Source organism: Fusarium mangiferae, assembly GCF_900044065.1.
Source record: "Fusarium mangiferae strain MRC7560 genome assembly, contig: FMAN_scaffold010, whole genome shotgun sequence".
NCBI classification, from domain to species: Eukaryota; Fungi; Ascomycota; class Sordariomycetes; order Hypocreales; family Nectriaceae; genus Fusarium; species Fusarium mangiferae.
The window spans coordinates 688915-704105 of NW_024573930.1; the positions used below are offsets into that span (position 1 = coordinate 688915).

General features: G+C 50.0%; 3 protein-coding genes across 3 annotated transcripts; 1 reads left to right on the forward strand and 2 right to left on the reverse strand.

Moving 5' to 3' along the window:
• Positions 1-1319: 1319 nt before the first annotated feature.
• Positions 1320-3769, forward strand: FMAN_02336 (uncharacterized protein; the record flags this gene model as incomplete). Its single annotated transcript, XM_041835680.1, has 4 exons — positions 1320-2125; positions 2175-2351; positions 2405-2920; positions 2968-3769. The coding sequence occupies 4 exons, from the start codon at positions 1320-1322 to the stop codon at positions 3767-3769; spliced, it is 2301 nt and encodes a 766-aa protein (XP_041685820.1).
• A 446-nt stretch (positions 3770-4215) lies between these two features.
• On the reverse strand, positions 4216-9173 carry FMAN_02337 (uncharacterized protein; the record flags this gene model as incomplete). Its single annotated transcript, XM_041835681.1, has 6 exons — positions 4216-4609; positions 4683-5077; positions 5137-5424; positions 5480-6086; positions 6136-7750; positions 7805-9173. 6 exons carry the CDS (start codon positions 9171-9173, stop codon positions 4216-4218), a joined length of 4668 nt encoding a protein of 1555 aa, XP_041685821.1.
• Positions 9174-9960: 787 nt separating this feature from the next.
• FMAN_02338 (uncharacterized protein) lies at positions 9961-14795 on the reverse strand (the record flags this gene model as incomplete). The annotated part of the gene is made up of 8 exons (XM_041835682.1): positions 9961-10735; positions 10799-11195; positions 11276-11325; positions 11384-11547; positions 11602-11912; positions 11974-13721; positions 13774-14555; positions 14601-14795. The coding sequence occupies 8 exons, from the start codon at positions 14793-14795 to the stop codon at positions 9961-9963; spliced, it is 4422 nt and encodes a 1473-aa protein (XP_041685822.1).
• Positions 14796-15191: the final 396 nt, after the last annotated feature.

Consider the following 15191-nt stretch of genomic DNA (forward strand, 5'->3'; position numbering starts at 1 on the left):
CCACGCGGGAACGGAAGATGGTTTTAGAGTCATAGAGTTTCGGGTGAGGTAGGTTTTAGGGGTTGAGTTAATTGATGATGTTAGTGGGGGCGATTCATGATGTTCTGTCTCGAGTGTCTGGGGACAGAGGTCAGATCTCGCCACAGTGATGTTATTTCTCCGGTGAGTGTCAAAAACAGGCAATGATAGATATTTCTTGCATAAGATATACAGCGTTTGCATTGATTGAGCAAATGCTCAGTGGACAATGAATATCTGGGGGTTCGTTCATGTGCTCTGTTCGTGTAGTGCAATGCAATGTCTCAGTTAGCTCAGCCACGTGACATCACACCGACAAAAACTGATCATCCACAGTCTCATATTTTCTTGTTTGGGGATACCCAGCCACCCACGAAGTTATCGTGGGACAAGAACTACCCTATTCCTACCCGTCGAGTCGTATGATTCTAGCTCGTACGGTGTTATGCTGTGCAAGCACATATGACTCTATAACGAAGGGTCTACGGATACTCTATGAACTCAACATCAGTCGTTACCGGGTCTAAGAGCAAAAGGGACAGGGCCTGGTCTACAATAACCCAGCCCAACCCAACCCCCCTGGCCATTTTCAAAACCCACCCACGCGGGGGAGGGGCACTTTGATTCGTTTCTAGATGCCTGATGCGTTAGGTGATGTGAGGTAACTGGCCATTAAACCAGGCCCAAACTTGGTCTGCCGCGTTATCCTGTGGAAGCATAGCAAGCTACGGAGAGTGCAGACGCTGAGGAACGTTGCTCAATGTCTGCATATGGAGATTGTCTGTGTTACTCTCCTCTTTTTCTTCTCCGACTTTTTGATATTCCATTCATCTTCTCTTCTTTATCACTTCTTCCTTGGTTCCTGTACTAGTTCATTGAGGCCCATCCGAGAGACAACGTCGTCTCGCGGCCCAACTTGTAAGGCACCAGAAGCAGAACCACACACATCCAATCCTTTTCCATTCTCTACCTCTCGCCCCAACTTCCGACTCGACTCGACCTCGACGTGACGCTGCAAGCTGCAAGCTGCGGTTGCCATGCATGATCAGCCCCCAGACTCCAATCATCTTTGGGGGGTGCAATTGCTCACGCAGCGTGGACTTCGTTGAGTGGCTCGACCGCTCGTCATCACGACTGCTTTGGCCCTTGCCCGTTGCGTTCCGACATATAAACTAGTCCAGCCTAGGACGCCAGACTCTCGCTGTCCACTGTCCAGCGCGCGCTGAGCTGTGCTGTTGCTGCGCTGTGCCGTGTCCCCCCTTCTGGGTCCTGCAGGAGTCCATCCATCCCACTCAGCAAAAATGAGGCTAGGATACGATCGAGACGTCGCTGATGGAGAGGCCCGACTTCCACTCGTGCGTCGCAGGCCCCTCCGCCCTGAATCTCACGATTGGTACGGCCCCAGTGACGTCGTGCCCTATAACCAGTACCCAATGCCCCATCGGACACGAATCGACGAACTACAAAGGCCCAACGGAAGGACACCCAGGGGATACTCGAGGAGTATGAGCCTCGATGCATACCCGCCTACAATGCCCATGCCGCCAGCACACCTGATGCGTGCCTCGACAGATGTCTACAAGAAACGCCCTCAGTTCTCGGTATATGAAGCAGACGAAGACGACGAGGATGATGAACGCTGGCCGGCCATGAAGCCACGGGGTAGACACCCGGAGCCCGCGAGGCCCCGGCAGGTGGTCCGAAGACGGAGAGAACCTACGCCCGAGTCGACACCACCCACAGATAGTGAGAGCGAAAGTGAAAGTGAGAGCGAGGAGAGCGACGATGAGAACCAGATAGAGGTTGTGGTGGAAGAACCAGAGGACAAACATAGACGTCATCATCGTCGACACCGTCGATCACCCAGCCCAGACGATTATCTCAGTTCGCCAGATGAAAAGAGGACACCACGGAGACGGAATAGAATACCATCGCCATCGACATCAGACGAAAGAGACATAAGATATCGACAGGCTTCTTCTGAAAGAGGCTCACCGGACCGCAGACCTGCTCTGAGACGAGAGATCAGCGACACACCTAGATACAGTCTTCCCACAAGATTCAATAGTGTGCTTGGTGCTTCTCGGCCGCCTGTAGCGTCCAGAAGGTAAGCTTTTTACAACTGCTACTCACCCCCAATACTAATTAAGAATCAGAACTGCCAAGGTTGTTGAGTCTCGTGAATTAGTCCGCGAGGGCCGTCCTCGGAGACTACCTATAGCTACAATTGAAACTGTTGAAGTTTCTAGGGAGTCTTCACGACGTCCCCCAAGTATAGCCCGCAGCGGCTTTGATTCATCCAGAAATTCATCCCCAGACCGGCCGCGTTTAATGTGAGTGGCGTAAATCACATTGTGTCAATCAATTGCTAACAACCATACTACAGTCGTGATTGCAAGGGTTGTTTAGATGAAGTCCCTGTATCCAAATGCCCCAAACTTGATTGCGGCCATCGCATGTGCCACAGCTGTCTGAAGAGGCGGTTCAAGCAATCAATGACAGAAGCTGAACATATGCCGCCAACATGCTGCACCGATGCCCACATTGGTCTGGAGCATGTCGATAAGCTTTTTGATTCTACCTTCAAACGAATATGGAACAAGAAGTTTGTCGAGTACTCCCTCAGGAACAGGCTCTATTGTCCCTCACGACGATGCGGTGAATGGATCCGACCAGCTGATATTTACCGCGATCGCGAGACGGGACGCAAAGCTGCTCGTTGTGATCAGTGCAACACTAAAGTCTGTGTCGCCTGTAATGGCAGGTGGCACTTTGCGAGCAAGTGTCCCCGGGACGAAGAGACGGCGAGCTTTCTTGAGTATGTCAGAGTCGAGGGGCGGAAGAGATGCTATAGATGCGGTGCTTCAGCTCAGCTCCGAGAGGGCGACAATCATGCCTTATGGTGAGTGTTCTTTCACACTTGAATATGGATCCTTCTAATATGTACAGTCGATGTGGTGCCGAATTTTGCCTCGTGTGTGGAGAGAAACCCAAGAGATGCGAATGTCCATGGTTCGACCCTGATGCTCCCGAATCCGACCACGAGCCAGATATTACACATCGAGGCGAGATTCAAGTCTTTCGTGAAGATAGCACTGAAGAAGATTCTCGTGTTGCTAGACGGCCACGAAAGTCTAAACCTACACGACCCCCGATTTACGATGAAGAAGCTATTATGCGTCAACAACAGGAGGAACGTGATGACGAATTGGTCCGCAGGTCACATTACCATGGCAAAGACTACGAATACGATATTGGCGGTGCTCCAGAAGTACCTAGGTCCAGCGATCCTTACTCAGGCGACAGTCCTCGCCGTGTAGGTCGCAGAGTCGTCGGCGGTGCTCCCCCATCACCAAAAGACTTCGAAAGAGGCACCCCCAGAAGCGGAGGATACTACGGCGGCCGCATGGACAGACGCCATGCCGAAGACCGCTACGCCCCAGACTCTCCAGGCATGCGCCCACCACCGATGGGAATGCCACCTCCCGTGATAGAAGAGGGATACCGCGGAGGCGTAGGGCCTCTGATCGTGGAGCGTGATCCGAATACTTACGACGATGATGATTCGTACTACAGCCACAGCTCGCGCAGTCGAAAGGGCACGCGGCGCAGTGAGAATCGCAGGTCATCCGAGCTCGCCGGCCTCGGTCCACGGACCCCGGGAACGAACCGGATCGATGTCTGGCGGACGTTTGTTGAGCCCGGCGATCCCGAGGGGGAGATAGCAGCCGCAGCTGCTGTGACCGCATGAAGTTGACGAAACGACCGCTTTCTTATACATTTTTGATCTCGAGCAAGATTGATAGATTGTCCTTGTTTGTACGATAGTCTTTCTTTTTTGGTCTAGGGTTTAATTTTGGTGGGAACTTGTCGCATGGGATGTTACGCAAAGGCCAACAGAACTCTCTAGACGCATGACATGTCATGGTAGAAGCATAAGCATAAGCGAGTGTGAGCATTGGGTCTGAGAAGGATAAGATGGATAATACTTGATGTCATTTAGCCTTGATATTTCTTCATAAATTATTCATTCTTCTCCTAAAATGCTTCTATGATAGCTGAAAGACACGTGTGGGCCGGGCCAGATAATCTGCACCAACATCCAGACAACACAATTCACAAGATACGGCAAGATAATTGGCCCCTCCAACAGTATTCTAGTTATCATAGAGCCCCTTGAGCCCATCTGCAGTGCGCTTACCCAATGCCTCCAACGTTCCCATGCTCGATCTCTTGCTTGAACTTGTCATGTTGAGTGCTGGCTCCGGCGCTACGAGACAGGAAGACCAAGTTGCGGGCGCCTCTTTCGACCATCCAGACGGAAAGGGCGCGACCTAAACCACCCAGGCCACCAACAAGCAGATATGTTGCGCTTCCGTCAAGTTGGAGATCGGGTTTCCTAGTGGCCTGAACAGGGCCAGTCAAAGGCTTTCCGGCAGCATCTCGGATCTCAAGAACAATCTTGCCCATGTGTTTGCCTTGCTGCATGTGTCTGAAGGCATCAAGGACCGCAGAGCCAGGGAATACCTGGTCGACCCGGATCGGTTGGAGAATGCGGTTGGAGAAGCAGTTCATAATGAAGGAGAGAAGACTGCACATGCATATGTCAGCAGTGATACTATATCAGGGGTATAATGACCTTCCGGTTGATGACTTCGGGACGCTCAGCTCTCATTTGATCGACATCGAGGCAGCAATAGTTGCGGTTTTGCAAGAAAGGACTCATGTCGAGTTGAGCATTCTCGAGAAGATCCCTCTTACCAATCTCAACCATGGTGCCCCATTTGGCGACGCACTTCCATGTGGCATGCAGAAGTTCTCCGCTCAGCGAGTTCAGGGCGACATCAACACCTTTACCTCCAGTCTCTCGTAGCAGGTCTGTGGCAAATGAAGCTTCCCTGGAGTTAAATATGTGGCTTCTCGGGATGTCGTATGTCTTGTTCAAGTACTCAACCTTGGCCTTACTGCCCACTGTTGTGCAAATCTCGGCGCCCAGCATACGGGCCACCTGGATAGTAGCAAGTCCTATACCGCCACAACCACTGTGAATGAGAACAGACTGCCAAGGAGGTCAGTTCAACACTCGATATAGTCAGTATATGTGTCACTTGAACGTACCTGGCCTCTGGTAAGGCGTCCCAGATCAATAAGGCCATAGACAGCAGTCAAGAAGACAGGAGGGATGGTCGAGGCTTCAACAAAGCTGATGTCGTCGGGCAGCTTTTGAGCAAGAAGTTCAGGCACACTCACAACAGTACTGAAAGTATCCTCTCCCACAAAGACAGTGCGATCACCGGGACGAAACTTGGTGACGTTGGAGCCAACCCTTCGAACAACGCCGGCTGCTTCGTAGCCAAACTTGAGACTCTTGGGCGGTGGGATGACTCCCATGGCAACCAAGACGTACTATTATCTCCAAGTTAGTAAGGGAGTATCTTATATGTATAGGAAGGGTACTTACGCGGAAATTGAGGCCACTGGCATATACTTCAACCTCGATCTCGTTATCCTTGAAATCAGTTGCAGGCTGTGATGCCCAAACCAAGCTCTCCAAACGACCCGGCTGCGTCATTGTGATGTATGCCTCGCTCTCACTCATCTTGTCCTCCAATTCCTTATCCAGCGCGGCCGGGAAGATTCGATTCACCAGAAACTCACCGCTACTAATGACATACTCCAAGTCGGGACCAAGAACACCATCCTGACTCCTGGTCTGGAACTGGGTCAAGACCTTGACCAGAGTTGCCAGGTTCTCAGGTGCTGTGATGTTGTCGACCTCGCACACAGCGATATCCGTAGATGTTTCGTTGCGAAGATTGCGAGTGAACCCAATGGTCTGAGCGAATCTGGGATCCTGACACTCAACACTCGACGGGCGTGTTACCCAAAGAAGACCATTGGGGTTCTGGACACTGTTGATAAATGCCTTGAGCTGTGTGAACCCGTTGCCGTTGATACTCTCGAATAAATGGGCCTTGCTCATCGAGAACAGCCACAATGTCCTGACCAAGGGGAGGAGTCTGGTCCAAAAAGCAGCGATCGACAGTGTAGCCTTGAGTTTCAAGCTCCTGTGTCAGCTCAGAGGGTCCTTGTTCAAGACATAGCAGAGTGATTCGCTTTGTAGGCGTGTTCTTGGGCTCCCGTCTGGCCACTACAACAGTAGCAGCCCAAGGAGCAAGACTCAGCCGTTCCACATCGGTAAATTTGAATGTTTCTAAGAGTCTTTGGAGTGTTTCCGATTCCATGATGGACCCTTCAATACGTTGGTCCTCGTGTGACCACCACCCTTGAGTGATTCCGAGAACGAACGGCACCCATAATGAATCAGGTCGAGGTTCCTGGAGTACAAGCCTTCCGGTAGGGCTCAGCAAGTTTCGAAGGTTCTCAAGGGACTTGTCCGCGTTCCTGGCCGAGCTAACGGCTCCTGGGGCAATAATGAGGTCGAACTGTCGATCATCGAATCCTTGATCAGCTAGGCTCTGGCTGAGATCAAGAGTCGTGAATTCAATGTCAGGAACTAATTTCTTGAAGTGTTCGCTTGAAGCCTCGGGCATGCCTAGCAAAGGCGTGGCGATGATGTACTTGGAGAACAGACGGGTACCATCATTGCGAGTCAGAGCCTCGATAGCCTTGGTGGTTGTCTCGATAGATCCCGAGTAGAAGTCAAGGACTCTAAGTGTAGGCTTTTTGTTGCCGAGATGAAGGAGGAAGTCGGAAATATCTGGCTGAGACACCATTTCAAGTGGTGAAAGAGAGTCGAGCTCGGTGACTTCAGCCTCTTGTTGACTCAGAAGATCATGAAGCTTGTTATAGGTCGCTATCATGGCTTCCGCGGAAAGTCTCGCTGGTGACGTCCCGTTGTCTTGGATCTTCTGAGAAAGAGACTTGGACATGTTGGCTAGGTCCGCATCGTCAGAAGCTGCAAGGCTCGGGTCCATGACTTTGTCGAGCCAGTTCTTGTACTTCATGAGATGCGGAACTTGAACATCAGCACTGGCAGCCAATCGATGGGCCTGGGCGATCAATATCTTGGAAAGCTCCGTCAAGTTGTTGAATGAGTCCTCAGTATCCTCAGGACACTTCACAAGATCACCAAGCGACTTGAAATCTATGTCTGGCACCCACTCACATCGCGCCGTGATGGGAACCTTGGCATTGTCGCCTACGTCTCCTTTTTCAAAGAATGAAGAATGACAGTTGATGACTCGCATGACGGGCTTCGATCCTGAAAATACGGTGCCGCTACCGACAAGGTCCTGACCAAGCTCTGACGACACCTCGGTGCTCACTCTCTCATCAGTACATCGAGCCATAGTCATGAACTCAATGCTCAAGGCAACGAGTCGTCGGTAGGCACGGCGGATTCCAAGCGTGGATTTACAACTCACAAGTTGATAGAAGGTGTCGAGCACAATAGGGTGCATGTGATATTCTAAAGCATCCTCCCATCGGTTCTCGCCGTTCTTTATAGTAGTTAAGGCTTGGTGGGGTGGCTTTGTCGATGTTCTGATGCTTTCCATGGTGTTCAAGGTAGGTCCATATGTGAGTCCCTCTTCAGAAACTACTTCATACCACTTGGAAGCATTGACCTCTCGTGGCAGCACCTCGTCGCTTTTCTTGATAGCCTCTTTCTCGGGGAAAGGATTTTGCTCTCCCTTTACCTGTCCCCAACAATGCTTGATCCATACGTGGCCATTGTGCGAACTGACGGAGAACTCCCACCACTCACTGTCTTACTCCTCTGTCAACTTAACACGGCGTAGGGTCGTGATGATCTCTGTAGCACCATCTTCCTCAATGACCAAGGCCGCGTGGACCTTGACGCTTCGCAGGCTAACTCCTTCTTGGATGTCAGTGATTTGTCTGCAGGCCTCAGATTCGATAGCGATGTATCCCGCAAAGGGGAAGACTATCGTCTCGCCGATCTTGTGATCAGCGATCCAGGGGGTTCGTGACACCTGGATGAGGTTTCTCCAAGATGGTTCAAGGCTGGTGCTCTCATGACTCCTTATTCCCAGAAGGTTGTGGTCAGGGAACTCTCGCTCTCGCCATTCTTTGGCCAAGCGTGACTCGAAGAAGAGACGATTCTGGTGATTCCAGGGGTAGCAAGGCAGGCCAGCGACGCAAGAACCGCTGGGAAACAACGACTTCAAGTCAACATCCATATGCAAAGTGTAGAGCTTTCCAATGGCCTGTAGGAAGTTCTTGACGCTGTCTTGCTTTCTGACTAGGGATGGGATATACGAAGCCTTGCTTGCTTTGTCGGTCAGAATTTGCCTCAGGGGCCCAGCGAGAGCAGAGTGAGGGCCAAGCTCCAAAAAGACTTGGTGATGATTTGGCTCAGAGGCCGATATGATTGAAGACACGGCAGATCGGAACAATACAGGTCGTTCCAAGTTCGTCTGCCAGTACTTCGGGCCAAGTTGGTTCGCCTTTTCTGTCCCTGAGAGGCGTTTACCAGTCACGCTGGAAAAGAAAGGGATCTGAGGTGCTTTTCCAACAACTCCCGAATCAACGAGGGCTTCATGGTAAATACCGCCAGCACCCAGCATGTGATGAGAATGATAAGCATTGTCGACCTTGAGAGTAGTGGCGGGGATTCCTGGGTGAGCTTCCTTCACCTCGGCCACTACAGCTTGCAGAGGCTCAATATCGCCAGAAATGGTGACGTTAGTGGGCGAGTTGTCACAAGAGATCACTACACCAGGCTTGAGATGCTTCTCTGCCTCTGCCCATACAAGACCAACAGCAGCCATCCCGCCCTGTAGGTTCTTCTGCTCAGCGGTTGTTGAACCACAGAAGAAGGCAATGATGATGGCCTCCCTCGCCATCAAAGCCCCAGCAGCGTAAGCCGCAGCAATCTCGCCACTAGAGTGACCAACAGCAGCATCAGGCTTCACCCCGACCGAGGCAAATGTGTCAATGAGGGCGATCTGCAACGCTGTGCACAGCGGTTGAGAGAATTCAGCTTCGTAGATTCTGCTGGTTCGGGCTGGTTGGAGAATCTCCTCGGAGAGGGACCACGTTGGTGAAGCAGAGCCGAGCGTTCCAAGATGCTCCTGTAGCGCCTTGATAGTACCGGAGAATACGCTGTTTGACAGGAGTAGCTCTCGTCCAAGCTGGGGCCAAGCAGCACCCTGACCACTAAATACCATGATGAGGGAGCTTGGGGACGATGGATTGTCCCTGGAGAGCGGGGAGGTGCTGACTTCGATATTTTCTTTGTTATCGATGGCAAAAGACCTGTGGGTGAAGTGTTCTCTTCTGTTTGCAAGCGTATATGCAATGTCAGATAGGTTCGACACGTCCCCGCTGTCAAAGAGGGCCTGATAGCTGGCAGTCATTGCTTTGAGAGAGGGTGTAGTCTTGGCCGAGAACAGCAACAGCCTGGGGCCTTCATCCTAAGAGTCTGTTTCGGTCACTTGCTTAGCGATACCTTGCTGGTGAGTCACCATGAAGCTCTCGACAGATTCGACGATGGCATGAGCGCCCCCTTTGGTGTTCAAGTCGTCAATATCGTTACAGGTCGAGTCAAGTCTACGTTCTTCCAAAGTTCAAACGATGCTGTACTTCCTGAGGACTCAATCGATGCCGTGGCCAGGGAAGCCATTGAGGGTCCAATGAATGAGAGGACTTCAGTGAGCGATAGGGAGGAGGCGGAAGAGTGGGCAAAAAGAGTAGTTCAGGACTTGACTTCTGTCAATCCGCCACATCTCGTTTATAGAGGAGGTCAAGCTGGGACTGGTAAGCTAGCCTCTATTTTCCGGCTTAGAACATGGGACTGGTTGTTCAAGAGATGGTCGGGAATAGATGTACTAGAACAGGAGCTCAAGAAGCGAAAGGACCAGGGCAAATCCTAGAAATGAGTAAAGGCGGAAAGCCAGGAATGCATCTATACCCATCAATACATTGACATGTACATAGCCTGTCAACGATGAACTCCTACTTTCCCCCAGCCCTTACAAGACTAGCGAATCTGCTTCCTTCTGTGCTAGCCAACGCCCGAGGATTTCCAACCTCAACAAGCTTCCCAGTATCAAGGACCACGACCGTATCAAAATCCATAATCATATCCAGACGGTGACTTACGGCAATCACCGTGTATGCGTCAAACTCAGTCTCGATGATCCGCTTGATGATGAGTTCCATGTCCTGATCGACACTGGAGTTAACTTCGTCGAGCAGCAGTAAGCCACCTTGGTCCTCCATCTTTTCTGTCACACTCCCATGGCCTGTTGTCTTCTGTGCTCGGGCTCGGCGTCGTAGCAAAGAACGTCCCATCGACAGGAGCTGTCGTTGACCTCCGCTAAGAGTTGAAGACGTCATGCCAGCGTCGATACCGCCACGACCCTGAACAAAGTCCCATAACCCGATATCTATAAGAACAGATTTGCATTCATCCGGGGTTGAGAGGCCTGAAGGGTCCAGATTCTCTTTAAAAGTCACGCCATCAGGCAAGAAAACGGCCTCCTGAGGCACCGCAATGACTCGTTGACGAAGAACACGTCTGTCCAGCCTGTTAAGTGGGAGACCATCAATCAGAATACCTTCATTGGGGGTGCCTGGCAGAGGATCGAGGAGTTTCAGCAGCAAGGATACAAGACTTGATTTGCCACTGCCTGTCCGGCCGCAAATGGCCACCTTCTCTCCTGGCTTGATGCTCAGGCAAACGTTATCAAGAGCCAAATCAGGCTCATCAGCGCTGTCGCTCTCCATCCTTTAAGTATTTATTAGCAATTTCTCTCTGATTAGAACTTGTAAGAGAAGTTGCGTAACTTACTGATAGCTCGCTGAAATGTTGTTCAGTTCCACGCTGCCATGTTGTGGCCAATTCTCAGGGGGCACCATGTCCTCTCCCTCTTTACCCTCAGGTTTGACTGTTGTATTGAAAGTCTTGAGCCTGGAGATGGCGCCTATGGATGTTTCGAGGCGTGTGTAGTAAATGACGATACCAGATAGACTTTCTCCGAAACTCATAAGAGTAACCAAAGAAGCACCTGTAAACCCTGAATTTGAGTGCAGCCTCACTACAAGTATCGTTAATACTGCTGCCAGTAGCATGACTATCATGTCCAAGACGAGATTCAGCCACTCTTGCACCATGGCAAGAAGGTAGGCGGGCTGTTGGCTTCTATTGAGTAGCCTAGCATTCTTAGACACTTCATCGGAGATGTAGCCTTTATATCATCAGTATACTTACATCCATAAATTGCTAGGATGAGAGTCCATCGACTTGCTTCGTGAGTCAGTAACTTACCGAAAGCCCGTAGAGTCGTGATGCCCCTCACGGTGTCCATGAAATGGGTGCTAAGAGTTTGTAAGTCAAGAATGTCTGAATGGAGAAAGGCTCTGCCGTATAACTTACTATAAGGGGCTTTTAGCCTCGAGATCTAGCAGCCTTAGCTGTCTCCAAGTCCTTAGATAGAACTTTTGAATGGAGTAGAGTATCACAGCCAGGAACGGATAACTAATAGCCAAGTATGCCGATGAGATTGGCATAACTGCAGCTTGTCCGAGGGCTTGGAAAACCTATTCCTTGATGTTAGTAGTGTAATACTAGGGTCTGCTCATTTCGTAACATACACAGAACAAGGTGTTCAACAAAGCATCTGGAAGTTCAGTATCAATCAGATTTAGATCTTGTGAGAACAGATTGGTAATAACGCCGGTGTCGGTGTGTGTGAAAAAGGACAAGGGGGCCTGGATCAACGTTGTGAGTGTATCATGATGGAGATTAGCACCAGCTCTCTTGATCGACACAATAAAAAGAGTGATGCCGAGAAGTAGCAAAGAGATCAAAGCAGAGACCTGCAACAACGCGTATATGCCGACATAGTAAGCATGAGAGTGACTTCGGGTGTCCGATGATATATCATCAGTCCAGAATTTAATCCCTGTACATAAACCCATTAGTTATGTGACGAATAGTGACTGATTGAAGCGTTCTTCACTTACAAATGGTGGGGAAATTGGTAAAGAAGCCCCAGAGCGCAGCCAAGAAGAAACAGCAGAATGCTACCAAGAGTCCCATGCTCAGGAAATAGTACTTATAAACTGCCTTGTCGCCCGTTGCACGGTTCGGGTCATCGACGTTGACTTGGGCTCCTGGGGACCCGTCTGGTGAGCCTTGCGCATCCATTTGTGCTTCAGTCCGTTCTTTTGAGGCTTCTGTTTCAGACGCAGCGTCGCTCTCGTCACCGCCAGTTGAATCACGTATGCCGAGACTCTTGACGTAACCTCCTTGCTCGGCAAGTTCCTTGAAGCTGCCTTGCTCCTTGATAGTGTTATCTCCAAGTGCGATGACGTGGTCAGAGAATGGGAGAAAGCGAACGCTATGAGTACACAATACAACAGTCGTGTGTCTCCCTCTAAGTAAGCCTCCCGGTCCAAATACTCGTTGGAAAACGTGCAGCTCTGTATCTGCATCGAGACCGCTGAACACATCGTCCAGTATCACCAAGTCGGACTCTAGATACAAGGCACGCGCTAAGGAAACACGCTGCTTTTGACCTCCTGACAGGGTAATGCCATCCGATCCGACGTTGGTTTGATCTCCCTGGGCGAGTTCGGCAAAGTCTACTGACAATTCTGTGGCCTGGATGACTGAATTGTATCTCTTTTCATCATAGAGCGAAAAGCCAAGTATGTTATCGCGAATGGTTCCATTCCACAGAAAAGCAGTCTGTTCACAGAACCCGATACGAGGGTATCTCATACTCAACACTACACTCCCTCGGCTCAATGGTATTTCACCCAGAAGGGTCTTGCAGAAGGTTGACTTTCCGGAACCTACTGGCCCAATTACCATGGTAAGAGAAGACTTTTTGATGTGTGCATTGATATCTTGAAGAACAAAGACATTTTCCTTCCAGCCAAAACTGCCATTCTTTATACTGATCATGGTAGAGTCGGGTGCCGTTTCGATTTCTGAGCTTCCCGTGTCTGCTTCAACTTCAGTGAAACTGAGATTCTTCTTGCGATCCGACAGGACTTGGCGGAAGTCATGACGAGTCTCGCATTCCAAAAAGGCCTGGATTCGACCAATGCAGGCGATTCCAGAGACGAGCTCGGGTATGGAGGTGAAGATTTGAGAGAGGGGATTGGTAAGGAGCATCAAAAATGCCAGACTCGTGAAGACCTTTGAGGTATCAAGTGAAGCCCGAGTAAAGGCAAGGGTCAGTGGAGGACTGATGAGCATGGGTGTGAAGCCAAGCATCGCGGCTACAATGAAGATCTTTCGAAACCGAGCACCAGCAGCAAGCTCCTCCACTCGTAAGTTCTGGACGAAGGAGCTCACAGTGGAAGCCAGACCGGAAAGCTTGAGGTTCTTCATTCCAGCAATGACTGTGGCCGTCAAGCTGACGCGCTTCTGCACACCTGTCATCCACGCTCTCTGGGAATCTCCTGTGAAGTTTACCAGAACTCCCAAGAGAGTGAAGCATACCACAACTACTCCTATTGGCACCAGGAAGACCAGTCCCAACCTGATATACAACATCCAAGCAGCTAGGGCAGCCTGTATAACGCCTGCCCAGACATTATGCAGCATTCTGAGACCGAGTCTGATTCTTTCGATGTCAGTACTCATCAGAGTCAGAGCAGCGTTATGGTCCTCTGCTCCGATGCGGGCTTGTGTGGCTCTGGAAAATATTTCTGTCACCAATATGGATCTAGTCATGGCTCTCATGCGTTGATGAAGATACCTATTATATGTCAGTTTCGATCCAATGGCTTTCTAACTATCATCTGACGCACCAGCAAAGAGCTGCCGAGACAGCCATACCAAGGTAGATCAGTATTGCAGCACCTATAAAACCATATCCCACATTGGCTTCAATTTCAGGCTGCGAAAGATGATCTAACAGCTTCTCAATGAAGAATGGTTGACAGAAAGTGAAGCCTAGAAGAGCGAGTCTCAAAGGAATTGGCAGGAGGAGAGGGACAATAAGAGTCTTGGCGAGGACTTTGACGAGACCGTAGCTATCTCCTTTGAGCTTGCTGTAGTCCATGTTGGCCAAGAACCTATCATGGAGTTCCTTGGTATGCAGAGCAACATCCAGAGGGTAAAGATCATCCATGGAAAGTGTCGATCTGTAACCTTGCAGGAAAATACTGTTTAGCCATGACAGGACGCCGAGTGAGAAGATACTGCTGGTTTCTTCGGGACTATGCTCATCTCTGTCCCATGTTATCCATTTGTTCTTAGACTTGGTTTCCAGGAACAAAATGACGACCTTGACGGCCAAAGAGGTTGTAAAAACAGCACTGTAGGTAATCTCTGGTGTACTCTCAGAGAGGAGGAACAGCGTGCGGGACTGAGCAATGTCAAACAGTAGAGTCAGGAACAGAAAGGTGCTTAAGAGGATTGAGGGACGTGGACTCCTGTTATGGTCAGTATAACTGATCATCACCATAGCCAACGCTGCTAAGAGATTGATAACAGAAGATGCGATGAAGATTGGGGTGACATGGAAAGAACCAATGCCGACTTGAATCAGCAGTGCGATCTGAAGGCCAACATATGTTATGATAGCTCCCTAATACAAAGTCAGTAATGAATCTATGCTTTGGCGACGACATACCAATTTTATGAGCTGGAAGATTGGTGCATGAACCATTAGGGGCTTGCGTGACAGAGTGATAGCGCGCCATAGTGAGCATACGATAAACAAGGTGCATGGAAGAATAGAGAAGAAGAGTTGTTCAAAGTGAAGGCTGAAGTCAAACCGGTCCCGGTTCATGTACAGCAAGCCAAACTCGCCATCGTGGAATGGCATCTTGGCAGACTTGGCTGGTGTAAAGTGAAGAGCCTCTATAGCCAGAAGTGTGTAGATGGGATAATTCGTGGTGTTTTAAAGGTCACTATGTCCATGCGATACAGGTTTGTCTCGCTTTTCGAAGCCTTGCTCCGCTCTAATAATCTGGGTCTGAGACAATTTGGAAGGTAGTATCATTTCGAGGCGAAAGCGCCGTGACCTGACATGATCAGTTATCGTGACCCCTGCTCGTGTTGTTGGTTCTATGAAACGACCAACACTCAGGCAAGGTTAGATAGGACAAGTATTGTACCACTACATAAAACAACAACAACAACGATACAGAGTGATCGTCATGTGGAGTTGTAAGATCTGTAGCCATCTAGATCAACTTAAGTTAAAGCACAAAATAAACTA